General features: G+C 36.5%; 1 protein-coding gene across 1 annotated transcript in view; it reads right to left on the bottom strand.

Annotated features, from left to right (window-relative positions):
• Positions 1-21,943, bottom strand: part of AGMO (alkylglycerol monooxygenase) — a 123,038-nt gene that overhangs the window by 90,566 nt on the left and 10,529 nt on the right. Inside the window, exons 4-9 of the mRNA XM_009576967.1 lie at positions 18,695-18,790; positions 4,168-4,234; positions 2,541-2,606; positions 2,354-2,433; positions 1,080-1,214; positions 474-590 (exon numbers count right to left, since the gene is read on the bottom strand). Coding sequence (XP_009575262.1) covers positions 474-590; positions 1,080-1,214; positions 2,354-2,433; positions 2,541-2,606; positions 4,168-4,234; positions 18,695-18,790 — 561 coding nt within the window. The remainder of the gene's footprint in view (positions 1-473; positions 591-1,079; positions 1,215-2,353; positions 2,434-2,540; positions 2,607-4,167; positions 4,235-18,694; positions 18,791-21,943) is intronic.

The following is a 21,943-nucleotide window of genomic DNA, read 5'->3' as shown; positions in this document are numbered from 1 at the left end:
CTGAGTCTGTGCTCCTCCAACTCTGAACTCATGCTGACACCAAGCTTCCCGCAAGACCTTTGCAATCTTCATTCTAAAGCTTGGGCATTATTGGCACCTAGCAATATGACCAACCTCGACATCTTAAAACCTACATAGTTTCAAGTCTGAGATACATTTTTCCTTTCATGAGGTCCTAAAAACTGAAGCCGACACATACACCTTCTATGGAACATTTATTATTTTTAATTTAATTGCTTAACTTAATATGGTTATTAAATGATGTCAAACATTGTATATTTAATATTATATAATTATATAATTTAGCCATCTATTTTGATTCTTTTTACAGAATCTAGTTGTTATTATAATAGCTTAAGTAAGATACGAATCAGGCCACAGAGCCTCTACTCAATGCTTTATTATTTAAATATGTTGTGTGCCATATTACTGTTAGCATGAGATGCTATTTCATAAAGATAGGAATTACTTACAGTCACAGTACCAAGAAGTTCAGTATACAAGTCCAGTATTACAGCAAAATGTACAACTGCATAGCAATTAAGATAAGCTGGTAGACTTGGATTGAAGGGAACTTCTTTTCCAGTGATCTGTATGAACCAAAACAGATAATAGCCTTCAATAGTGACCTGCTCCAGCCTGTTATTCCTTAGTATTCTTTATACTTACAAACACAAAAAAGATTAAGGGGCACAGATAATTGCACAGAGATAATCTACTATCAAACTTAACGTACTAGCTAGTGTGAGACAGAGTTTAACTCTGTGTGCGTATGTTCACAGCTAAAAGAAAAAGAGAAATTACCGTACTCTCTAGAACAATTTTGAAAATCTCTTTAGGAAATGAATAATGAAAAGGTAAATAAAAAATAGGGTTTTTCCTTCAAATAAAAAGAAAAAAACACAGCTAAAACATTCATTTCCTTCAGTTCCGTTTCCCATTTCATCTTCCCCTAAGCTTTATGACTGCTAATTTGCTAATTTAAAATAGCATGTGTAGAGTTTTTAACATTGATCCAGTAGCATTAAGAGGTCCAAGTAAATTACACAAAACTGAAAGCCTGTGCATGTTCTATTTACCACTGGGATTTCCTCAGGAAGGCCAAGTCTAGGTTTGCCTGGTCCCCAGCCTGGCCCTTTGAATATGACAGAAAGCTTGTTGCAGAATCCAGGTGTGGCCCAAAACGTGTTCCAAATATGAGCCAAGGGACGTAACTGAAAAAAAGAGCAAGTAATTTTCCATCATGATAGTAAAATAAAATCTAATAAAACATTATATTTTATTCATTTTTAGCTCTTAAGTAAATGATTTTTCAAAGTCTAAAGAGAATAAATTAGGAATAGATGAAGACAGTCAGAAGTTCAGAAAACCTGACTGAAATAGGCAGGAGCCATATCAAGTCTTTGGTTTATAGCGAGGATTACAATGACTTCTGCCCAGAGGAAAATTTGTCTCTCCTGTAATCAATCCAGAGTATTTATTGGTATATTGTATAGCTATATTTATGGTAGTTTTAAACTAGAATTTGGTTACTGGGACCTTGACATGACATACTAAATTACTTAGTTTCTGACTGGAATGGATATAATTGCACAGGCTGTGGCCATCCTTCCAGCTTCCAGCCCAGACACCCCTGCAGGTAGAATTTCTCATTCTTTGAGTTGCCTCCTTGGATGAATAGTCATGAAAAGCAAACGGGGACTTCAATACTCCTCAGTCCCTGAGGTTTTTACAGAGAATTTTTATCCAGCTTAAGTGAAACCTGGACCAATAAATCTAGGAAGCACCACACTAAGTACTTTTTCTTCTTTTTTCCTTTCTTTTCTTTTCTTTTTTTTTTTTTAAAACTATATTCAACCTGTTCTAGAGGTTTTGTTGAGACCATGATGGCTGCTATATAATGCTGTCAACACAAATAGTTCTGGAGTACCTTGAACAGCAAATATGCAGAAGAGATAAAAAAAGTAAAGATATTACACCATGGGGTTATTTAAGAAATAGCAATATTTAGAGAAGACAAACACAGATGAAATACATTTTTTTGTCTGTGTTTCGCTGCATATTGCCCTACATACAGCAAAATGGACATCATTCAGTCCAAGGCCTGTTATATCTCCACTGTAATTAGTTGTTAATTTACTGTATTGTATTTTCATGATGACTACAAGCTCTGCATACGCTCAACATAGCGAGTAGAAATAATTGGTTTGTAATGAAATACTAAAGAAATTGAAGATAATTTAATTGACTGTGCAGTAATACAAGGATGGCCTCAACTTTTCCTAAGAGAGGAGTTTCTTTTGAACATGAGTGCCTGTTGAAGATACAGAGTCAGTGATACAAACTATAGCACCTGGAGCATGATGGGATCAAACGAATTCACTGGATGTGTTAAACCATATACAACTTTTGCATCTTCTGCCTCAAATGTTCCTGATGGAAGAAGAAAAAAAAAGGACAACCAACAATCAAATTCAAAAGTACACATATTTTTGCCACACTAACTAAACATGAGAGAGAACACCTGGTTTTTTACTTACCAAATATCCTGTCCCAGATAATAAGTGTGCCACCATAATTTTTGTCAATGCAGTAAGGATTTCTACCTATAACAAAAATCATTTATGAGACCAGTAATTGCATATATAAGAATACATGCAACTGAGTTACGAAGGGAAATCTTCATCATTAGCATCAATTTATAATCTAAAAATAATTTTAAAAGGTAGGTAATGCACCACTTCTTATACATCTATAAAATTTCTTTTTTCTTACTAGGCTTTTTCTTGCTGTCTTTCTACTCGGATTCAAACATACAAATCAAATGTGTCATACCCAAAATTTCTGTGAAATAAAAGGATTCATTTGGAGAGTAAACTCAGTTCAAAATATATTTATAAAGACAAATTAAAAAGCAAACAAAAAATAATTTCACCAGTTTATACCTGAGAAAATATATGCTAAATACATTTATGTGCAATCATCTCATTAATGGCTTTCAGCTGTCTCTATCTTCTATGCCATATGTCTGATCCTGCCTTCATTATTATTAACTTTAGTGTGAGGAAAACTGATCCTTCTATCTGTTTTCTAGGGAATGCACTTGTTTATAAGCTGTCCTATCAAAAGTATGGGCAAAGAAACATTGATTACATATCCCCAAGTTTGTGGAGATTGTCTGGAGTGACTGTACAACACTGGATCAACTCCGGAGTGATTCTGCTTAACTCCGATCAGGATCAGAGGATTAGCTTGGATTTACAGCTGAGCAAATAGGAGCAGAGTGTCTCCCTCCAGGATTACCAGTACTTGTGCAAATTTTAAGGATTAGACACACAGAGCACCACAGTCTTTTTAAAAAGCCTACACAGTGCCATAAACACTTTACATAGGGAGGCTATAATAAATATTAATAACATCCTCTGTACATATAACTGCATTTGAGTCTGTTTCAAATTATTTTGTTCTTCCATTCCTCTATTACTTTTTCACTTGTTATCTCTGCACACTGAATGAGCCAATGGCATCTATGAAATCCACTTCTATTCCTCAGATATGTTCATATTTTTCAGTACGCAGTGGAGTTATTAATCCAATTTACATATGCAGTACAGTCTTGAATGCCTCTGAATATTGATGAAAAGTCAATCATCATGCACTTGCGTGAAGTGAGATTTTTCAATAATTCAGACAGCTGAAACCAAACTCCACTAAAACATTTAACAGTTCTTCTAAAAGGTAACCATGTCTTTTCGCACATTCAGTGCTTGAATTTGAATGCAAAAGCATCTGTTAGTGATTGACAAGTTAATGATGTTTTAGTCGGGGAAGGATGGGATATTTTTCTATCGCTCTTTGTATTTACAAACGTTGAATTGTTTTGCTCAAAGTCTTCCAATTATTTCACATTATCCAGGTTTATTTTCTGCTCAATAATTAATCTTAAATGTAAAAATTTTTAAATTAAATTCAAGTTATAAAAAAGTTTTTTTAAAATACTGTGAAACTTTTAACTGAACAAGGACTATTTGTGAAGCAATGATCAAAATTAAAATCCTTCTGTAAAACTAATTTTACAGTACAATTTTAGTACTTTATTATTATTATACAAATAGTGACCATGAGTAAAAACACACTGAGGAATAAGAGGTTACACTTTTAGCTTACCATGATGAACTCTGTGATGACTGGGAGTGTTAAGAATCCACTCCAGAGGCCCAAGGTTGCTGATAACCTTAAAAAAAGTAGTGTTTCAATTAATTTGAAAATACTGTATAAAATGCAGAAGAAGGAGAGAATACAGGGCAAGGAAATGCATAAAGAGAATGTTTATCTTAAGGAGAATTGCATAAAAAGACAAGAATGCAATTTTTTTGCCTGAACCATTTCACTGTATTACTGTTACAAGAATTTTCATGAAAAAAGTGAAATTTAATAAAATGCAAGTTAAAATTAAATTTCTTTTTGATCCAGCAGCACATTTTCTTCTTATTTTTATTATCAGTTCATGATTCCATACAGATCATTTCACTCACATTTTTTATCCATATCCATTGGCACTGCTCGGGATCCAGTGTAACTGTAAGATCCCGGTTATGTGAACAAGTTACATCAGCAAATGGCTGGCACGGACCCAGAAACAAGTACCCCCTCCTTCAGTACCTTTGACTGCTTGTTCCTTCTATCGATACCCTTCTTTTACCCCAGCACAAATGCAGTAACACAACAAACCTGATTAGGGAACTGATGAAAGTTAAAACTACTTTTCTTTCGTTTCTCTAAATTAGTTTAACTGGATCAGTTCCTGAATCTGATCCAACATATGGTCACAAATACACCGGCATGAGTTAGAGGCATGAAAAGAAAGCAGACCAGCATAAATTCATAGTGGAGCTGCGATCTAAGGCAACGATTCAACAGTACAGAAAATCCAGCCTTGATCATTTTAGTACCAGACCAAAAATGACAGAAAGTGTTGATTGCCATAAACTTACTGTAACGATTCAAGCTTTGTCAGAAAATGCTGATGAATTAAGTTTGTATCAGCACGGTTTATGCTAAATTAGGTACTCTTCTGTATTATGGAGCCAGATGAAAGTCAGCATTAACTTCAAATTTTGTGCTTTGGTTAGCTCAACAGAAGCAAACACAGCAACCATTGCTTAATCCCAAACACAAAATCATCAAGCACAAATAGATGCAATCACTGGCTGACCAAAAAGGATTTCTGTTCAAAATGGTATCTATTCACCATGTCTGATTATGACCATAATGTCTTGCAATTAAAAGGGCCGGGGGGGGGGGAAGGGGGGGAAGCAGCTAAATAAAAAAGCTTAGACCTTAAGAAACAAAACCCAGAACCTGTAACTTTGTCTTTTACAGGACTTAATTAGTAAATTTAATACTCGTACTGCAGAAATGGGTGATCTGTAATATACTAATAGAGACAATATTGGCAAACAACTCATTAAGTAGAGAGGCAGACAGTCATTACTCATAAGAGCAGGCCCATTCATCTAAATAACAAAACATACAAGTATTTTTATTCATTTAAGGTTTACAGAAAAAAGTCCTAAGATATGACAGTTCCATTTCTATTTAATTCACGCTTGTGCAAATAGAAGTAGTTCTGGACTCCAAAAGTAGACATGGGACATTCTTCAGATGTATTTAAATTTTTATGAATCAGGCAAATATCACAATAAAAGGAATAAATGCCTTTTTAATAATAGCCAAAAGAACTTCTATTTAATAGGTTAAGTAGAGCATTTCTGTAATTAAAGGAGTATAGAAATAAGCAAATTCTTCAGCTAGATAGAGAGAACTGCAACATTTGGAGCACCTGTCTCAAAATCCTTCACACACTTGACTGGAAAAGCAGAATACTGGGACAAGTTTGTTTTGTTTTGTTTAACTCTGAAGTCAAGGACAACATAAGTAGGACCATTTGTTCTTCTCAGTTCTCCCTCAAAATAAGTTCAAACCTGAAAAGACCACCTAAAGGTGAGAAACGATTCATCACTCATGCTAGCTCTATTTCCCACCTCTCTCAAGCAGAAAATCCCACTGTTTTAAGCTATGTGAGATGTGACCACTAAATTAATTTAATCTGAGTCAAATATCTTGGATTGAACTGCAGCCCAGCACCTGAGAAAGCAGTGATTTATCTATTAGACCACACCTAACTTTGATCCACTTGGTTTCAATATATTTTTAGCTCAGTATTTCAACAATTTTTGTGAAAATAAACCAAAGCTGCACTAGGAGAGCAGGGATTCACTAAGGAATAGCAGTCTCCACTTTTAGCCTACAGGTGGATTATAATAAAATGTCCTCATAATGAATGCCTTCAAGTCTTCCATACCAAGCTAATTAAATACATATTTTAAAATTAAAATTCATCCTTTTGAAAGTCCATATAATACATCAGTATGGTAAACTAGAACTTTGTGTCTTGGGGTTCCCTAAGGACCTCAGGAAGTCACGTAAAATTTTAAATAAATACTTCTGACTAATCCTAGAGAAAGTATTTTCTTTGGAAAATGAAACTTCTCTCATCCTTTAAAATGGTCCCAGCCCACTACATAGTCTTTCTTTGGGTGATGACATTTACAAATCTACCGAAATATCTCTGCAGCATCATTAGTGATTGATGCCTGAGCCTACTTCGATTCATTATTCAGCCAAGGTTACCTCCATTGCAAAGACGTATGAGCCACACGCTGATGGAAATATCATCTGAGATAACAATTATAACCGCATGAGTTTTAAGCTCAGAGGTGGTACAGAACTCTGTACCTGACCAAGCAAAAATCCAGCATGCTGAAATTAGCAATCCATAAATCAACACTTTGGCTAAAATACATCAAAAATATTTTTTCACCAGATATTCAAAATGGTACAGGGTGCTATGTCTAGAAACTTCCTTTGCTATCAGTAAGTTTAGTTCTATATATTTAGCACATTTCTAAAACAGAAAAAACTGTTGTCAGTGGAAAACTTTTGGTGCCAAAATTTTTATAAATATTTTATAAATGTATATTTTATAAATATATCCATATATCATTCCAACAAACAGAAACACATCACCTCTGGAAAGCTGAATTTTGAAGGCTCCTGCAGCACCACATGGCAAAGAACATAATTATTTTGTTGAATTTTGTTGAATTTTTCTATATTCTGCCATCTTATCAGGGGCAAAACTCCTACAAACAGATCTTTCACCAAAGTAAATTGTCAAGGTTAGGATAGTAAGACAATTTTTGCCAGGCAAGATTCTGACCCTGTCATGTCAGGATGACAGGAACTTGCTGAAATCACAGTGAAACGAATGACATTTGTAGGAATTGACTCGTAACAAAATTTAGTGTGGTGTAAAAACAGCCCGTGTTCAAAAGAATGCCTAACAGGCAACGGAGAGAAGAAAGGCAGTGGCAGGTACTCTACCTACCCATCTGCCTTTCAGCTGTCAGTCTACCCTTGTTTCTGTGCTTTCATTGTGTCCAGACATTTTCCTTGGAGAATGGTGTGTTGGTTTTGGCTGGGATAGAGTTAATTTTCTTCACAGTAGCTAGTATGGGGCTATGTTTTGGATTTGTGCTGAAAACAGTGTTGATAACACAGGGATGTTTTCGTTATTGCTGAGCAGGGCTTACACAGAGTCAAGGCCTCTTCTGCTCCTCACCCCACCCCACCAGCGAGCAGGCTGGGAGTGCACAAGTTGGGAGGGGACACAGCTGGGACAGCTGACCCCAACTGACCAAAGAGATATCCCATACCATATGATGTCATGCTCAGCATGTAAAGCTGGGGGAAGAAGAAGGAAGGGGGGACGTTTGGAGTGATGGCAAGTAACCATTCCGCGTGATGGAGCCCTGCTTTCCTGGAGATGGCTGAACACCTGCCTGCCGATGGGGAGTAGTGAATGAATTCCTTGTTTTGCTTTGCTTGCATGCATGGCTTTTGCTTTACTTATTAAACTGGTTTTGTCTCAATCCACAAGTTCTCACTTTTACCCTTCCAATTCTCACCCCCATCCCACTGGGGGGAAGTGAGCGAGCGGCTGTGTGGGGCTTAGTTGCCGGCTGGGGTTAAACCACAACAAATGGCAATTGCAAAGGAGCTTGTAAGTGTTCACGGTAGCAATAACCAGGCTTACGCTGCATTTGCAGCCAGTCATCAAAGCATATACACCACTAGGTCTCACTCATTCAAGACAGCAAAACATTTTCAGCTTCAAATAGTTTTATATTCAAAATGGATTTTAGAATAAGAATTTTCACAATGTTCACATTTCAGGAAAAACACATTTTTAAATTAAAATTAATAAAATAAATGTGATAAGAATAGCAGCACAGCTCTCAGTTTTTGTGGCAGGATTTTCATTGAAAAAAGAAAAGGCTTTCTGCTACTATAATTTTTGTATGCAGTAGAAAGTTTTCTTTCAGACTTTTTTACTGGAAAGTAGTTTCAAAATTAAAAAAAAAATATTGGAAATGTCATTATTCAACATCCCTATCGACTGTACTTCAAACCTTTTTTCATATTATTGAAAGGAAAAGGAGTCTGCTTGTGAATATAAAATATTCTTGTTCTTTATATCACCATCTTGCAGTGATTTTGGGAATACAGAAAAACAGCTACCAATCCCCTAAAAGTTGAAATACCCCAACTGTTGTCCAATGATGACCTTACCTGTATTTTGACCGGGCTAAGGGGTTTACGTTTGTGTTTGTTTCCCTGATACAGACACCTACTGCTCTAAATCAATTCCTGTCTCCAATTTTTCCTCTCTCAGTTAACACATCGTGCACCTCAACTCCCATGCCAGTGACCCACAGATGAACTGCAGCATTCCAGCAAAACTCTTTTCCTGTTTGCTTTATTTATTTTTTAACATTCCGTAGCCACAAAAATAATTTTTCACCTGCCAAAATCCTTACAAATGGACTCAATAAACTACCTACAAATCAGATATGTAGGTATCTTATGTATACCACTTATAAAAGCTTTGTCTCTCCACAAAACATGTATTCCTATTTCTTTCTTTTTTTTTTTTTTTTAAAACAAACAACATATTCCCTCCATTATTGTACTTGGGTATTGCTAAATAATAAAGCAGAATTACTGACAATGTTTAAAGCAATTCCAAGAGCAGTTTAATAAACAAGGCAGGCTAAAAGCTGCATGCTTAGAAACGGTTTCCATACATTACTGAATAAAACATGCCGGAAGTGAAATCTTCATATATAATGAGAACTAAATGTTTTTTTCTATAGTAGTAGTTCTTATATAAAGATGTTTCCTTTGTGACAGCAATCCCCAGCCTAAAGGAAAAGAACATTATGCAATATCTCTTGTGGCATGTAAGCACCTCCGTTTGCGGTCTCAGAGTTTGTCAGCACCAAGGGAAATCTTTATTGCCTGGTACCTGCACCACTTCAATGTAGTTCTTGTTTAAATAATGAGAAAAAATCGTGACACGAAATCCAAGGGAAACTTTACATCTTGTGTAACAACTCCTCCTGTCACCACTACAACATGAATCTTTACTTAACTCTGTTTCAACATGAACGTTAGGAAGGAATGTCGACTGAGTAGAGCAGGCAATGTTACAGTAAAACCATTAGTATATAAAACGTTTTTTTTTTTTTCTTTGAGTATAAGAAAAGCTGCTTGTTGCACAGCATTACTTTCAATATCATAGTGTTACTGATCTACAGGACAGGAGAGGGCAAATTCATCCCTGGAGCATCACTAAGGAGCACTCTGAACTTAACTTTGGGGTTTCTGTTAGACTATTTGGTAGTAAACCACGTTACGATTGATTTCCTCATCAAAATCAAGATAAGATTTTTATTCCTGGTATATATATCTATATTTCAGACAGTCTGGTGGGGAAATTCAAAAATAAGACCTTAATTACATTCCCCAGTAGAGCTGCTGTGTTAATTCAGGACAACACACCCATGTATTTATACAGATGGCCCTGGTGATCATATTTGCCATGTGAAATCTCTACAGGGAAGCTGGGGAAAGGCAGAACTCCTAGGATATGTGCTCGTCTGCCAGTTTCACACTTTGAAATCCTCGGCAAACCCTGATTTATATACCGCCAACTGTTTTCCTATCTGATTAGGCAGTTTTCTACTCCAGTAAGCATGTAAAATGGATGTAGCCAAATTTCCACGCTGAGGAGTGAAAAAACAATATTTATAGTTTAGAAATAAAACAAGCGAGAGGAATCAGGCCTGTTGGGATCATAAAGAGTTTCATAGGGGGCAAATTTCTGATAAATCTGGATTGTAGGAATGGGAGGTGAAAGTCTAGTTTTAATGGATAGTCCGGTTTAGGGCATATTTATATAATAAACACACAGACTGAAGAAATGTGTTTATAATAAATTATCTTGAAAGCAGTCTGTTGTCACTTTTCATTGTTTTACACCTCAACCAGGAGGTAAGGTTTGAATCAAATTGGCATATTACGTGAATATTTCAGCCACTGTCAAAAAGTGGATGCAACTTTTTTTTTTTTCCTTTAAAGGTCGAATTAAGCCTTGTTGTGGGAAAGATGAGCACAATCAATCAGGAAGTTTCAATCAATGTATCCACTAAAAATGAGAGAAAACCTACACTAACTGGTTATTTTAATTGCAGCATTACAAATAGAAGAGCATGGAGAAAGTCACTCTTTCAGTCATATACCAAGTTAAGCATTTTAAACAAACTCCAGGAGAAAAATTGCTATACAATTTCAGTATTTTTCAGCAGCTTGACAAATACATGCTGGCAATTGTGAGGAAAAAACCAGAAAGTAATAAATCATTACGCCAGTCCTGAAATAAACTAAAATATAGCCAAGCGTAGCTCTTCACCTTCCTCTTTAAACATCCTACACTTCATGTTTTTAACAAATAAGGGTCTTTCAATTTTCTGTTTGCTTTGAAGCATAACTAATTTAAATAGACTCTCAATGAGTACAAGCTATGAGAAAAACTCAAGAGTGTTGCATGTAATATGTTAAGATGGAAAATTAGATTTTTTTTTTTGACAGAGAGCAATATCTCTAACTTTTCTCCACATTAATGTGATATCCTTTTGTTATTATATTAACTTTATTTGGTATTTGGACTGTTTTGCAGGATGCAGAACGTACAGAAATGCGTTGCATCTCTAAGTAGCTCATTTCACTTTTATCTTGATAATTCTCCAGAGACACAATAGACACAGGTGGTCTAAATAAAACTCTTGAAATACGATTTTTAGTTTTAGGGTTTCTGCAGGCAGATTAGCAACAGTCATGCCCACTGCTGCTGAAGTAAACATTTCACAGCTGTCTCTTGCAAGAAGAGTCTTTGGTGCAAGGACCAGAAGCCAACAATCAAACTCAAAGACTTAGTTATTAGGATGGAAAGTCAAGTTCCTGCTTATGTTCTTATCCCATAAACTTTTCATTTCTGGGCTCACCAGTGACCCAGCTTCAACAGGGAAAGGGAAGGGTTCCTCTGCCCAGATTGTTGCCCATCAAATGCAAACCTCCAATATAAGCCAATTATTGTGGAGCAGCTGCTTTTTGAATGAAAAAGATCATGGCTCCTGTGCTGCTTGTAGAACTCAGAGCTTCTGGGTGCAGAGCACTACTCACTTCATGTAAATTACTTACGTATTTTTAAGTCCCTCTCTATTCTGCAGTTCAATTGAAAGAGAAGCTAGGTAAGAATAAAATAATTAACTCACCGTGTCAAGGCACTGCTGGGTAGATTCAGATACCTAAAAGTGCCAAGGAGCACTTTTAGGTTTAAAATGGGAGACACATCCTGGGGCTACTAAGGTGTAAAGTTGGCACTCCTAATCATCACTGAGGTCCTAGGTCCCAAGGAAGGAACTCCAAACCTCATCCCACTACGTTTTTCCTGATTAAACTGTGTTCAAGAGCAGCCTACACTTAGCAGGACAGGAACAGTGTGCTCTCTTATGAATGTTTTATTTTCTCTCTCTTTTGTTATTCTTTTAATTTAAAACCGAAAGCAGAGTTATATACTTTATATAGCCAGAAAGATAATACTTTTCTCCCCTCGTGGGGGGAGTGAAACATGGAAAACTGGAACACATTTTGCAGTTATTGCTAGTATTTCCGCTTAGTGATAGTGTTGTTAGCTTTGCTCCTCTTTGCGCTCTGGCAAGTGCAATGATGACAAGACTTTCATCCTCCAGGTTGGTCAGAAAATCTAATAAGCCATTTTGGCAGACACGCTGGATTGCAGCAGTGAGATCTCTTTGTTTCTTGGAATCCTGTTTGAGTTTTTTTGTCTATATTGTATATATATCCTATCTGGACCTACAAAAGCACTGTCTGCATTAAAGAAAGTATTTTTATCTCCCTGGTATTTATTGATTTATTTGTTCTCCTTCTCTCCACAGTAAATACTTGAGTTGACAGTTTGCAGCAGGTGAACAATGAGTTTCTGAATGATAAAAGCATCAGCTATCAGGAATGGGACCAGAACTTTCTTTTGTAAACCAAAATTTTGTTCTTGATGCAAATCAGCAATTAGATCATTCCCCACTGGTTTTAGAATAATTTCTTGGATCTTTGTAACAGTAAGAAAATCTAGCTTCTAAAAGCCAGTAGGCTGTCGGACAACATAACCTGTTTCTAGGAATTCCACTTAAATCATCTGCGTCACTGAGAGTTGCCAGACACAATCTTGAACATCGGACTAGGAGAATGGCTGTATATCACCTCTACATTACATTCACCTTTTTGATGACTTTTAGCAAGTGTCTCATGAATGGTAAGTTTTTAGATTGATCCCTTGTAACCTGACTAGGACAGATGTGTGTGTTTCTAATTTCAAAAGGCACGTCGGACAGACCCATGTCTATTTTCGGCTCTAGTGGCTGAATTAAAGAAAATAAGCTTGTTCTTTCATTAAATCAGCCAATGTATTAGAATACAGAAAATGAAAGGTTTTGTTGGCATATGCTATTTGAATTCAAAATGAGCTTCCAGCATCACATTCAAGAGAGACTGCAATTTCACACTTACACTCAATGCATTGGATTATTACTGATTTTACCTTTTACTGCTGACGCTTTTTATCAAAAAAAAAGAAAACCAAACAAAACCAAACCACGTTTCTCACCTCAGCCAGGAAATCAAATCAGTCCATCAAACTCTGTTGCCACTGTGATCCATTCAATACCACTTGTATACCACCATTTTCCACACATTAAATTTGACTTATTACTCACTGACCTTATGAGAACTATTCACAGTACATTAAATTAAGCATAAATATATGCCTTTGTAAACAAGGCCTCAAGATTTTTTTACCTACCAGCAGAGCATCTCCATTTTTCATTTGCAAGCTATTGAAGATTTTAGCTCATCACCAAAAATCTTTTACCAACTCCACAAAACAACCACAAAACCAAAACTATCTTCTTCGCACTGCAAATGCTCAAAATCATTATAGTCAAATAAGTTTTGTTAAAATGCCTTTTAAATTCAAATTCTCATTTCTTGACCAAATTTACCTTTCAGTTTTAAGAAACAGATTACTAAATTGCTTCTAAATTACTAAACTACTGAAAGTACTTTAAATAAACCTTGTTATACTTGTTTACTCCTGCATTCCTTTCTTGTTTATTTAAATGAGACTACAGCACACAATGTGGAAAAGCTAGGTCTAAGAAAATGGAAGAATGAAATTTGCAAAGAAATAGAGGACCAATCTCAATTTTTAGGGTCTGGGAATTAATAACTGAATATTTTATCTATCGTCTCATGCTGTCACTTATTTATCACATTGTCCTATAGATTTTATGATTCTTTTAACTGCCATCCAATAGACTTTTGTCTCAAATAGTTTCTGCTTAAAAAGACACATATGTCCTCTAGATATTCAAGAATAGCTTTTGCTATTGATACAGTAATCACAGGTGTACTGCTACTTAAAATAAATACATACATTTTTATGTATTTTACTTAACTGTACTTGGTTCTTTAATCTGCTTGTTCAATTTCCTCATTGACCCTACACTCGTATTTGGAAAAGAAAACAAAACAAAACATCGAAGGTTTTTTTCTGAATCTGGCCATCTTCCTAGGTAAGAGCTGATTGATGTAAGGACTTCAGGACTGGGCCACAACAGCTCACCTGTATTCAGGGAGCCTCGATGGGCTGTGCTTGGCTTCCTGCCAGGAACAGAATTCCTTTTCATGAAAGCGTGAAGCCTCCACAATTTCTCTCTCTTTCAGTGTTTTTCATGAAAGAAAACTGAGCAGAAGTCAAAGATAAAGAAAGTCATAGACAGAAACTTAGATCAGTACACAGTGCACATAAGTGCAAAATATTTTTTTTACAAATACAATATACTTCCACAGCAAGTTTTGGTTTTACTGAATTGGTGTTTTCTGACAAAAACAAATGTATTTTGGCCTATATCTGTAGCAATTTCACGTCTCTTTTTCCAGCCTGCATGAGGTGTTGCCAAAATTTTTCCCATTCCTTGCCTGTTTTCACCCATGTAACTCCTGGTTAATAGTAGTGGCTCACCTTTCCCTGCTCCCAGAGTTTGATGAGGTAGGAATACTTAAACAAGGGAAAAAGAGATGCCTTAAGAAACTTGACTTCCGTGAGTATGGTAAAGGGCAGATTACAGTCCTTCCTTAAATTAGAAAATTAAACAGAAACTAATGCATGTCAAAGATCAAACAGGCAAGGAATAATCTGCTGCTGCAATTACTACCAACAGGGGTTGATTCAGTTGATACTTTCCAAATACAATTTGACATCTCATAAAAATTACAGCTAAACCAACAGAAACTAATTTCTGTTTTTCACAGGTGTCTATCAGGTTATAAACACACCTAACTTATTGGTTGTAATAAATGCATAACGGAAGGATATAGTTTAATATGAGCCATAGACCTTCCGAATCACCTGTGAAAATAAACTGAAATGGAGTATTTCTGTCTGTCAGTAACAGTCCTGAAACATTTTGTGGCTTTTGAAAAATTAGATTTTTAGTGGTCTTTGACCGAAGTTTTTTTTTTTTACTCTCCTTATGATCTAGATGAGAATGGTCTAGTCATAGAAACATTTCTCCCAGACCATTTAAGAGCAGATCTACTGACTGAGTTATTCTATTGACCTAAATAGTATTGGATAGGACCAAAAATTGATTTCTCTTGATTTATTGAGATCCTATCTTTATGCACCATTACAGATAAGTGTTTTCTTCAGTTGTTTTTGGGTTGGTTTTGGGTTTGGTTTTTTTTCATTTTTCATTTAAATAAACTATTATGAGTTTATTTCAATACCTTGGTGCTACTCAGAGATTTTTAAAAACTCTTTGGAAAATGTTCTTATCATTTCAGATTGCCATGTACACAGTGCAATAATGCACAGAAGCAGTGAAAAAGAAGTGGACTTCACACAGCAAAGTTCTTGTAATGGGAGAATACAGTTAAATGCAAATGCATAACTTAAGTTACAAAGTTGTGTTTTCACTCTAGCACAAACTTTCTTTATTAATTACAGAAATGCCTTTCTTGTATCAATAGCCCATTCTGATTTTGGTGCTAGAGATCTTTTATATTACTAAAAGAATGGTACAGTATAAGCTTTATATAAGATTTATGGTGTTTAAAATGCTGTACTACTTTATATAAAAGGCCAAAAGCTATGCATACCAAGTATGCAGGAAATAAAGAAGTCTAACTGAGATAGAACAAGTGGGTACTTTTGATCTTTATGATTTGGTATACTGTCTTCACAGGAATATATGAGCCACTTGAGTTAAACTAAAAGAGACCGTGTCTCATCTGCTGGTAGGAAAGCTGGACAAAAACTGACGTAACAAATACTGAAGAAGGTCAAAGTTATAACACGGAAACTTCTCTTAGCACTGTTTGAAACAGCGCTGGACACATTCTAAATTAAAGTATAGGAAAATATCAGGGATCATACTTTGGCTATAAACTTTTGCTCTAAGCTGAAACATGGCATAGAAAGTTTCAGCACAGCACGATCCTTCTCTTGTAATTACTGAATTCAATTTAAATTACTCCCAAAACAAATGATCTTCCCTCAGAAACTTTCATATACTTTCATTCTTTCCTATTACTTAAATACCATGTTTTTTTTTCTTTTATAAAAGAATAAACTGTGCATATCCTTTATTAAGCTTTTCAGTGCTATGAAGAAAAATCGCCTATTAAAGAAAAGAGAATTTTTTACTGCATCGTACTAGATTTTCTTTTTCTGAAGGAGAAGGATGTGTAATAAAAAGCTGTGAAGTTACAATTTCCAAACTAGTCAATATGGGGCCAAATCTTGCCTAAGGAAACATCGATACTCATTAAAAGCAATAGAAATCTGAGGACAAACTTAACATTTCTTACCAAATGCTCCTGCATTTTAGAAGCAAACTATTACATCTTGCACTGGCAGAATGGAAATAATGAAGCATATCTCCACTAGACCCATAATGACACGTACTGCCACCCTGTAACAGCACCCACCACGGGCTCCCAGGGGACACCAGAGCTGCCAGGGGACGATGAATCTCAGCTGTCAGAGCAAGGACTAGCAGCAGTCACTGAGACAGGATGTTTTTTTCTATATAACTCCAGGCCTACAGCCCCAGACAAACCTCCTATGTTGGGAAACTGCTGGAAACTGAGACTTACAGAAAGGATTTTCATTTACTATAATCTGTGTAAGATAATTAGAACTGTTCAAATTCAGGAAAAGGACTGTTAAAAAAAAAAAGAAATGCCACAGCTTTAGACAGTTAAATTGTAACAGTTGTTGCAAAAAAAATCCCAGTATAATGATGAAGCATCATATTAATTTCACCAAAAATATTGGCTAATATAAACCTGTGTTGCTGCAATAGCTGCTACTATTTCCCTTCCTTTCCCTTCTCTTGTCTGTTATGCCCTTGCCCTTGAGAGCAGGAAAACTGCTAACGCATGGGGTAACCCCATTTCTATTTGGGCATAATTTTTGACCTTAAAGCATGACTTCAACATATTTCAACTGATTTCAGCTGCGCTACAAAATCAACAATATCAACATTAAGAATATCTTGCCTTGTAAACACGGATGGATGATTGGATCACGGGATCAGTACAAAAGATCCATTGTTTTTCTACCGGCACAATAATTTAATAGTAAGGAGTGCTTATCTTTTCATTGAGACTGAAATTCATTCCTGTTTAGACTAGTGTCTAAACTTGGCACATGGCACATATGCTATGGAAATTCCTTTTAAGCCCTATGAAGGATCTAGCACTTTAGAGGGATGTAGGTGATTCATAAGCCTCTGAAATTCACTTTAGAAACTTTAGATGCACTCTGTGGCACCAGTGCTGAGACTCATTGGGTTACTGTTACACAGTTAGAAACATCTCAGCCAAGGAAGAAACATCTTCAGACAGCAGAGAAGAGGTAAATGAGGCATATTATATTTTTCTTAGTGATAAAACACAGTCAAACACAGAACCTAAGGCATGGTCAAGGAAACTTTGCTACCATTTGATTCAGAATATTCATTTGGTATAATTTCAAAGTGTTCAAATTTGATCAAAACATTTTGACAAGCTTAATTGTGTATTGCTTGAGTTTATGGCAGTTGTGGTGATGTGTATGACATTTTATCATAAGCCTTTCCTATTCATGTGGTGTTGCAGAGCATCAGACACGTATTAATGATTTTAGAAATGTGCCCAACAGAAGTGAAATTTCAACAACAGAAGTTTGCTATTGGGCCCCTGTAAGTAGCCTTTTTCCTTTTTTTTTTTTTTTTAATTTTTTTTTTTTTTTTTAAGGAAACACACAGAAAAGCAACATAATCACCTAAAATAGCAGATAAAGAAAAAATTGCCTTCCAAAAGAATTGTCCTATAGATCGCATAATGAAACTACAGAGGGGAAAAGGCATCTGTATAGTCAGAATAATCAAAGGAGTAAGTGTTGTAGATACAATTAGCCTGCAGCCCACTAGGGCCTACTGAGAAATATGCTACTGACATATAATAGGGGATACTTTTAAACACCTCTACTGCAGTGTGAGGGAGAAGTCAGAAGGCCGTTCAACTACCTGAGAAGTGTGTGAAACTACTTACTAATTACAGTGGGTTATTAACTATATATGTATGTAAACTAGATATGGTCTATGCACTCACAAAACACAAATAAATAAGTGCAGTCATAAACAAATAGCCATCAGATAATCAAAGAGCATTTTTCATCTAGAACTACTTGCACTAAGAAGGAAGCAATATCTGACTTCAGTTGCAACCCTAAATGATCTTTAAGAAGCACTGGGTTTTGCATATTTTTCCCTAAAATATTTATCTTAGAAATGAAATCAGTTTCAGTATCTGCCAGAAATGTTTAATAAGCTGCAAGATAGGAAAATATAGTATTAAAATAGCAAAAAGTTTTGATTCCTTACAGTTACTACTTTTTTTTTTAAATCTAATTGGGACCAACTGGCCTCATTGCTTCTTATAAACTTAGTAATATATATTCAGAAAAAGGAATAAAAATGAACAGATGTTTCTCCTTAAAGAAGTCAGACAAAGATTTTTCTTACACAATAAATCAGCTGCTAGTGGATTTCCAGGACACTGCTCCAGGCTAACTGTTTAGGTATGGCTTAAAAACCTGGTTTACCTCTGTATGTATCCAAAACTGGTAAAGTAGATTAAACTGGAGATGAACAGCAAACACTGAAGGGGGAATGAAAAGAGCCATGGGCAGGTTGAAAATCTGAAAAATAAGAAAGAAAATATACGTTAGATATATCATTCTAAACTTGTGATGATATAATCAAGTACTCTCTCAGGAGCTAGAGCACTGCACAAGATAATTGCTTCTTCTAATACCTCCATAAAGTAGACATGATGTAGAATAGATACTGGTTGTTAAGTTACTACTAGATGTGCTACAGCAAATGAGACATAAATTGCTGCAAAAGTGATTTGCCAAAAGTCATAATGCGAGCAAGTAGAAAAATCAAGAAAAGAACTCAGAAATCCTGAGATTAGGTGTTTATTCTGTGTACTATACAGAGCAGACAGCAACATATCCTTGACATGAAGGGTTCATTTATAGGGGAGAATTATCACAGAGTAAGCAAGGTGTGAATTTACAACGCTATAGCTTTTCCATCCAAACTCCCTACGTGAGCACCATAAGGGCAAGGCAGCTTACTTGGCTTTCAAAGTTAATTATAAATTCGCACCCCAACTTCCACACGGCATCTCCCTCAAAGCCCCGATATATTGCTGAGCTCTAAAGATGTGCTAGCATGAAAACAGTTTCAGAAAACTGCTTACTTAGGAAAGACACTGGTAAGTTACGTACAGAGCAAAGTCCCAGGAATTTCACAATTAATTGCCTAACTGGCTGAGCAATAAAATAAGACTTCCAAGACCTTCACGTGTTAAAAGTCAGTCTGCTTTCTTCAGAAAAAGGCTTATCTTTTTTTTTTTCCTTCTACCTGACATTGTGTTATACCAGCTGCATTAAGAAGTTAATCCTTCCCTAAAATACAGATATTTTTTCTAAACCAAACAGTTTTCTAAACCAAAACTTTAAGTCTCTTTAGCACTCAGGGAAAATCTGGGTAGCAGATAAGAGTTCCCTGTGAAATTAGCAAAATCTGTTTTCAAATTCCTATTGTCCTTCTTACAATAATCAAATCTTTGAACATCAGAGAAAGCAATTTGATAGCCACGACAGGCCTCCTGAGCCAGGAATTCCTTTAGTGTAGGTCTGCACACAGCATTTAATGCCGCTATTCCCTCAGCTTTTGTCAGAACGGCTACCCAATAGGTAAGATGTCACACTGGGGCTGTGAAACAAATGCACCTCCATCCCCACAATGTGACTGATGCTCTCAAGAAAGTCCTGACAGCCGTATCTCACTGTCACGAGCCAATGGAGGACTAAGGCTCTGCAATCCCAGCTCGGTCTGCTGGCTTCAACACCAGACAACAACTGAAGCCCTAGAAGCACCCTGAAGTCACTGCGGTTTCATCATCACCTGGTAGAGCTGGGACAGCTGTGATTTCAAAAACTACATTCAAAGGCTTCAGGGATCATAGCTGCCTCACAAACTACTCGTGGGGCATCTCTGGCTGAATGTCTTGGAAGTTCTTTTCCAAGAATTAAAGGAATTCAAAGGTGGTAGAAGGTCTATGCTGGGCATAGACACATAGTAAACAGCTATTTTGTTTTAATCAGTCTGATTGTGAAAGGCTGAAGTGTTTGCGTAATATTTATAAAACAAAAAAGAAAGAAACATGTATTTGGATGGTGATATTTGCATATTCAATCCCTAAGAATCACTCGGCCTAAGTAAACTCACAAAAATTGGTGGCAACTCTCAGCTAAGCTAAGGTAGAAGCTAGTAAATGCCATCAGGGGGGATGTGGTATTTGGGCATGAAATTCTGGAGTAGAGGTGGGCATGAGCCTTCTTTAAGAGTTAAAAACGCAGATCAAACTGCCTTGTGCAGAAGACTACTAAACAGAATAGCAACTTTCAAACCCACAATTCTCCATGCTCTGAAACAGAAAGGTAGTGCAAGCCTCCCATGCTTTATAAGAAATGCCCTAAACACTGGTATGGAGTCAATCTCTTTTCTGGGTTCCTTTTTCCTCCTTCTTCTAACCTGGACCCCCTTAGTATTTAATTATTAAAAGTGGGGGAGCTACAAAAAAAAGAGACTGAAAGATATTTGTCCCACCACAGCCAGAAGGCTGGCATGGTTTTTCTCAAAGGTTATTTTACAAAGAAGCCAACGAAGCAGTAGGACACACGGCCAGATTTAAGTAAAGCTACTGCAGTTTTCTCATATTATTGATTGTACCTGTCTAATGGCATGATAAGAGCAGGAAATTTTTTAAAAGGAATGGAGAGGAAGTTGATTTAAAAAAAAAAAAACACCCAGATGGTTTTCAGATTATTCATGGAAGTCGTTGCAGGATTTAAAGCAGGGTTAAAAATGATATGCTTTTTCCCTAAAAGTATCAGAGGCAATTTGGTGGTATTTACAGATGACTCAGAGGGGAAGGAAGGATCATCTTCATATTTATTTTCTAACCTACTTCTCAGTAGGTTAGAAAATTACTAGGATTTCCCCGCTAAGTGGTGAGATGAGGGAAATTTTATATAAAACTACAGGTAAATTTGAGATTGACAAAGGAGAATATTTTCCTAACTGCCTCATGTTTCCTTGCAATGTAAGCTTTATTTTCCACAGAAAGGATTCCAAAGATCATTTACAAAAGTAGAACCCATAGGGAGGAATGAAAACATCTCCCACACAAAAGATTTGGTTGGCCCTATCTGTGGTTCCACTGGAACAACAAGATCAATGTCAGAAGAAAAAAAAATCATTAAATAGTTTTTCACTGGAAATGCCAATTCACCAAATCAAAACATTTCATGGGAACGTACCATCTTTCACTAATCTGTAGAGGAAATGCTTTCCTGGCTCCAAGATGGAATTTCTGGTCAAAACTGCAGAAAAACACTTATCACACTCACAGATCTTTTCCCACTTGTGGATTCAGCAACAGAGATTGAGAGCGCGCCACAGGAACTGATAACCTGATGGGAAAGGCACCCATGGAGGGGGCGGAGAGGGATTCCTATCTGGGGCTGCTGCACTGCAGCTGTCTGCCTTCACGCTGCAGGCATTGCCCCTTTTGAAGGGTGTGTGTCCGCTGCGTGCTCTACCTTTCTCCCTCTCATTTGTAAGGAAAAGCTTATAAACGCTTCCACTACAGAAAGGGAAAATTTTGAAACTCCTGAGGTTTAGCGGGAGGGCTGAGTTTCCTGCGCTGAGCCCCTCCGTTTCCGCGCTGGGTCTCAGGGGCCACCCGCCGATGCGGCCGGCTCTCGCCGGCAGGC

Source organism: Fulmarus glacialis, unplaced genomic scaffold, assembly GCF_000690835.1.
Source record: "Fulmarus glacialis isolate BGI_N327 unplaced genomic scaffold, ASM69083v1 scaffold5464, whole genome shotgun sequence".
Lineage (NCBI taxonomy): Eukaryota > Metazoa > Chordata > Aves > Procellariiformes > Procellariidae > Fulmarus > Fulmarus glacialis.
The sequence above is the reverse complement of the archived record's forward strand: the minus strand, read 5'-3'. Positions and strand labels throughout refer to the sequence as shown.